At 41.4% G+C, this 6,568-nt stretch overlaps 1 protein-coding gene across 1 annotated transcript; it reads left to right on the plus strand.

Annotated features, from left to right (window-relative positions):
• The first annotated feature begins 381 nt into the window (after positions 1–381).
• sox9a (SRY-box transcription factor 9a) lies at positions 382–4,075 on the plus strand. The gene is made up of 3 exons (XM_024272555.2): positions 382–809; positions 1,010–1,257; positions 1,532–4,075. The coding sequence occupies exons 1-3, from the start codon at positions 382–384 to the stop codon at positions 2,287–2,289; spliced, it is 1,434 nt and encodes a 477-aa protein (XP_024128323.1). The 3' UTR covers positions 2,290–4,075.
• Positions 4,076–6,568: the final 2,493 nt, after the last annotated feature.

Below are 6,568 nucleotides of genomic sequence, written 5' to 3' on the forward strand. Positions count from 1 at the left end.
CTGCAGGAGCTCTGAGTCAAATTACGTGTCCGCCCACCGAGCGTTTTCATAAATTCAGACATCGCCTCCTGAGTTTGCAGACTTTCAGCAATCCTCACTCAGCAGCTCCCTTACGCGCGATCCTCTGCAGAATATCTGAAAAAAAACACGCAGAATCAATCACTTCTGGTTTGAATTCTTCTTTGCAAACCAGTGAAAGATTGAAGGAGAGTGTTTTTTAATCCTTTTTTATGTTTTTTATTTGAGGATTGAAATCTGTCAGTCAGACTGTGCGCCCTCACAGGCTGTCACTGCAGTCTTCGGGCTCCGACTCTTGGACGCAGAAAGGCGGACTTATATTTCTGATTTTAGTTTAAAACGCTTCCCTTGGATTATTTTCGCATGAATCTCCTCGACCCATACCTGAAGATGACAGAAGAACAGGAGAAGTGTCACTCCGACGCTCCCAGCCCCAGCATGTCTGAGGACTCCGCGGGCTCGCCTTGTCCGTCCGGTTCCGGCTCGGACACCGAAAACACCCGGCCGTCCGACAACCATCTCATCAGGGGTCCGGACTACAAGAAAGAGGGCGAAGAAGAGAAGTTCCCCGTGTGCATTAGAGACGCGGTGTCCCAGGTGCTCAAGGGCTACGACTGGACTCTGGTGCCAATGCCAGTGCGCGTGAACGGCTCGAGTAAAAGCAAACCTCACGTCAAAAGGCCCATGAACGCGTTCATGGTGTGGGCTCAGGCAGCTCGGAGGAAACTGGCCGATCAATACCCGCATTTGCACAACGCAGAGCTTAGCAAAACTCTTGGAAAACTTTGGAGGTAAGCCCGCGTTCCATGTCCAAACTTTTTCTCCTGTGCGCTTTTACGCACCAGTTTTCATTGATGTTTTATTGTTTTCATTCATGTTTTATACACATACCCACCACTTTTTCTCGTCAATTAATGCATTTTAAGCAAATTATCTTTACAACAAACAGAACTTTTGCAGAAATTGAACTTTTTTCCTGAACTGTTTTCAGGCTTCTTAATGAGGTGGAGAAGCGGCCGTTTGTGGAGGAGGCTGAGCGACTGAGGGTGCAGCACAAGAAGGATCACCCCGACTACAAGTATCAGCCCAGGCGGAGAAAATCTGTCAAGAATGGTCAAAGTGAAGCCGAGGACAGTGAGCCGACTCACATCTCTCCAAATGCGATCTTCAAAGCGCTGCAGCAGGCCGACTCTCCTGCGTCCAGCATGGGCGAGGCGCACTCCCCAGGAGAACATTCAGGTGAGAACAAGGGGGTAAAAAGTACATCCCGGATTTTTTCTTTTTCTACTGTTTATAGAAATGTTATCGTTTGCACCCTGAAAGACCCTGAACAGACCTGTTAATGATTCGTGGTTAATAATTAGTTTTACAGGTCTCTATGCAAATACACCTGTCAGAACTGTGCCAATAAACTCATCCTGTGCAGTTACAGTCGTACACCTATAGCATGTGAGGCAAATATTTGCTCAGCTATATCTTTTGTTGATCCAACTCTGCTTTTATTTCCTTCTAGGTCAGTCACAGGGACCACCAACACCCCCAACGACCCCCAAGACAGATCTTCCTACCAGCAAGGCTGACCTGAAGCGAGAGGGCCGCCCTGTTCAGGAGGGCACCAGCCGCCAGCTCAATATAGACTTTGGCGCCGTGGACATCGGTGAGCTGAGCAGTGACGTCATCTCCAACATCGGCAGCTTCGACGTCGACGAGTTTGATCAGTACCTGCCCCCTCACAGCCACGCCGGGATGACCGGCACGGCCCAGACGGGCTACTCCAACAACTACGTCCTCAACAGCTCCGCAGTTGGCCAGACAGCCAACGTTGGAGCCCACGGCTGGATCCCCAAGCAGCAGCAGCATTCTTTGGCCACCCTGGGTGGGGGTGGAGACCAAAGCCAGCAGGGTCAACAGAGAACCACTCAGATCAAGACGGAGCAGCTGAGCCCCAGCCACTACACCGAGCAGCAGAGCTCCCCGCAGCACGTCAGCTACGGCTCCTTCAACCTGCAGCACTACAGCACCTCCTCCTACCCCTCCATCACAAGAGCACAGTATGACTATTCAGACCACCAAAACAGTGCCAACTCCTACTACAGCCACGCAGCCGGCCAGGGCTCCAACATGTACTCCACCTTCAGCTACATGAGCCCCAGCCAGAGGCCAATGTACACCCCGATCGCTGACAGTACTGGGGTGCCATCTGTGCCGCAGACCCACAGTCCACAGCACTGGGAGCAGCAGCCCATATACACACAACTGTCCAGACCATGAGGAGGCGGACTGAGCACTGACTGTGTAACTCCACCCCTCCATGCACCCCTCATTGCCAACAGAAAAACATAAAAAAAATAATTTTTTTATAGTTCTGAAAATATATCTTTGGATTGGCTCACAACAGTGCCTTTTGTATCGGTTGAAATTGTGATTATATTTTTTTAGCTGTATTGTTGAAAAAAAGTTAAATCCTCTATGAGGAGATCCTGGCTATGAATATATTAGTATGTACTGTGTATGTGCTCCGCTCTTGCCATATCATCATCAGTGTCATTAGCGTGATTATCACTCTTAGAAGGTTTATTTACCTTAAGGAGCATGGACGTTCGGGGTTGAAACGCCTATAGTGGCCTTATTTCTCATTAATGTAATGTTTTATTTAGAGCAAATGAGACTGACAGTCAAGAAAAGCCTTCTTTGAATTGAATTTTGTACTGTACATATTTTAATTCCCGAGCAGATTTGAATTTTTTGGCCATAACGCGACACCAGTGAACTAGTCAAATCTTCTACTTCTTGTTTGCTTTATCTCGATTTGTTGTGTCGGAGATGCCATAGCAGGTGCCATGTACTTCTCGCTGTGTTGCTAGACGTGACAGCAATGCTTGCTTCATTTGAATACTGCCTTGATACCATTAGTGCCTCTGGAGCCACAGTAGCGACACTCGGTTCTCCAGCATTGCAGTGTGGAAACCACAGAGCAGCTTGATGAGATTCAGGAAGTGACTTTTGACCCGAGTCGTGCCAGAAGCCATCAGGTCTGAGCGTGGTATGTTTCTAACATTCCTTCTGCCCCATCTTTTTTCCCTCCTAACCTTTTGTCTTAATTTATTTTTTAGCATTAATTTTATTTGAAAATAAGTATTTGCAATTATCTTCTTTTTCTGCAGCAGCTAACTGAGGTGAAAACGTTGCTGTCATATGTGGTACAAATTTGTTTATTTATCATTTGAAAGTTTCTTCTATTCATGATTTAGTTATGTACAGAATTCTTAAAAATGATATCATGAATCTTCTTTTTTTTTCCTAATAGAACTGGATTTTTACGTATTTTTTTCCCCCTTTCTAACAAATGTCTAAGAAAGTCGCTGTAAAGAATTTGCTGGAACATATTTTCTGTTGTCTGAAAAAGAAAAAATGTTGTTTTTATGTTCTGTATCACTAGTTTCTTTTTAGTCATTTTCTTAACGCAGTTTTCTTAGGTAAATATGGTTATTGTCTCAAAAGCTTATCTTTTGTATTATATTTGTTTGCAATAAAAGGAAAAATGCAGAAATAGCTTGTTGCTCTACTTGATTTTATTTCATGTTTTTTCCGTTCAGCAGATTCTATATTTTAACTTAAAAAATATTTATCATATGACTCTATTGGCAACATCCTGCTTTAGTACAGTTTTACTGAGATCATGAGGTCGGCTGTTTTCTACAGACTATTGACAAGATGTATGTCCACACCCCCTCCCCGTCACCCGTAAACACGACCGCTTAAAGAAACAAGCAAGACCCTGAATATTGTTTATTCATTACTGGCCAAGTAATATAAGAATTGAGCGGACCTTAATAAATCAGGGACAATGTAAACACAATCAGGTACTGCAGCTACGTGTTGAAATTCGAGGCCCATTCACAGACGACGCTTCTTTCCTCACATCGACTGGACTTTTATTTCTCTGCAGCACCTTATCTCGCCGTGATGACATGGAGACTTTACATATACTTTTGTGGACAAGTGCCAAATCAGCTGGAACTATGCAATATACATTAAAATCTATCAAAAAATTGAATAGTGTTTGTAGCATTTCGTGTCTGAAGATCATTATTGATCATATTTGTTACTTTCTGGGTGTGAAAATGTGTACAGGGTTCCATCGATGTCCCAGATCTCACTCAGCCTCACTGTATGTGTCAGCGCCGGACACCCCAAATGATAAACATTTATTTCTTACTGTAAAGTAACATAAATAAATAATACAAAAGATCATAATGAATAAACAACATAATAAATAAAGAAAAACCCAGGAGATGGAATAACAAATCAAAGGGATTCTATACACCAGTACTGTCGTTTCAGCTCTAAGATCAGGCTTCTTCCGCGTTTACGGAATGTTTTTTCAGCAGATGAGTCAAAAGTGTCTCTTCATACCGACGACGTCCCGTCACAGTAGCAGAGGGAAATGGTCGAAAAGCAAACTGGACTAAACATTTTGATGCAGATTCTTCCTTTTTTTCAGCTGTTTTGAGAACACAGCTGACATTCAAAACTTTTTTTTTTTTCTTAGTGCCACAGGCCTGACTCTCCTAAAGGAAGACAACTTCCTCACTGACAGTGAGCAGGCAGAAGCCAGTACCTCCCACAGAGAGCCCCCGGGGGCACATCCATCACTGGATCTCCTGTGGCTCAAACCTGGAGTCAGGCTGCAGAGCAGAGAGAAGGTGGACTGTGATGAGTAGAACTTCAAAAGGAAGGAAAGAAAGACTCTAATAATCCATGTTTTCATCCTTCAAAGAAAGGAATTTTGCTGATAACATCCAGGAAAACCAGGAATTCAAAACAGGATTAAGTCTCAAAAGCACAAAGGTGTGAACCAATGATTGGACAACTATACACAAAACAACAGCTTTTAAATATTTTCAGAAGTTAAAGGAAGTTAATGGAATTAAAAGCTGCTCCAGATGTCCCTACTGGCCATATTGGGTATTACATCTCTCATTGGCTAATTGAGACAACGTTAAACATTTCTGTTCCATAGAATAGAATAGAATATATAAACTTTATTGTCCATTAAATAAGCAGAAATTAATCTTCCTACATGACAGAAAACATTTAAATGTACTTGAATAAATAAAATTAACGAAATAATATTTTAAAAAATAGTTTAATATAAAATGAATACATAAAAATCAGACTTCATCATCCACAAACAGTTTTTAAAAAGTGACATTGAGATTAGGCATGGTGACAGCATCAAGGATGAATGGTTTTTGGCCAATGTTTTCTTGTCCAATGTGCTTAATAGTAGTTTTAACAAAATTTTGTTTTTTAGACTTTTTTTTTTTTTACATTTTCTGAGCATTTCACTGTTGGCTAATTTTTTACTACATGGAAAACTGAAATTGTGCACATTTATTTCCCAATATCTCAGAAAGTTGGGGGAGGAAAGTCATTGTGAATGCTTTGTCTAAATGCAGGGTCAAGATTAAGAACAAAAAGGTTTTCATCCCTTATTAGGATGAAGAACTGACACATAAAAGATGAAAAACTGTGATATTTCCACATAAACTTTAGAAGAAAAATTCAATCTTAATATAATTAAATCGTTTTTGTTCATATTTTCATTTCAATTATGTGGACTTAACATAGTAATTCCCATTAAGGGAATGACATTGTTACTATTAATTGTGTAAAACTATTTTTTCACACCTGTTTATTTTTTTTGAAGACACAATCAAACTACTGAACTTGTTTCTGACTGGAAGATGTAAAATCCTGCCCTTTGTTATGATGTTAGTTAAGTTTCATATTACTAATCAATTTAAAGGGATTATATAATTTTGTTAAAAATTCTCTAAAATGAAGCTTTCCCACCCATCCTCATCTGTGAGAGCCTTGGCACAGGCGGAGCGACCCAACCGGTTAGTGGACTGCGGCTGCAGCACCAGACAGCGGGAGCACCCTGATGAATGTTTCCGAGAAGGATCGGAAACAAGACCAAATTTTTCTCTTTTTTTTTTTTTTTTCCAGCCAGGCCCTTTTCCATGGGCAATTTTCCCAGGACGAGCCCATTATTATTCCACAGAGATGTCTACCCCCTCCAAACCCTATGGGTGGTCTTTCTGAAGGACGAAAGGAAGAGGAAAAGAAAAGAAAAAGCAAAAAAAAAAAAATTGGGTCATACATCAATTGAAATAAGAAACTACAAGAAAACACAAAAAACTACAACAATCCAAATTTCTGGGAGTCATCCTATTTGTTTTAACTTACTGTCATCTATTTTTTTGGTAACAGTTGTTTATTGTTTCTAGCACCATCATTTTATCCCTTTCTCACATGCTTTTCAACTGTCCAGTCCATAAAATTCCTCCTTAAACCAATAGGACACATCCAGAGGAAACTCCTGCTAAATCATGTGGAAAAACAAGCTGACTACAAGGCTGTTTCCATGGGAGCTACACCCTCAGCTAAAGAACTATATGAGTAAACAGGGTGTAAATGCTGGGCACCATTTCTGTGTCATTAATTTTACTTTAAACATGTATTTACAAGTATCCACAGTCAT

This window comes from Oryzias melastigma, linkage group LG8 (genome assembly GCF_002922805.2).
Source record: "Oryzias melastigma strain HK-1 linkage group LG8, ASM292280v2, whole genome shotgun sequence".
Classification (NCBI taxonomy): Eukaryota; Metazoa; Chordata; class Actinopteri; order Beloniformes; family Adrianichthyidae; genus Oryzias; species Oryzias melastigma.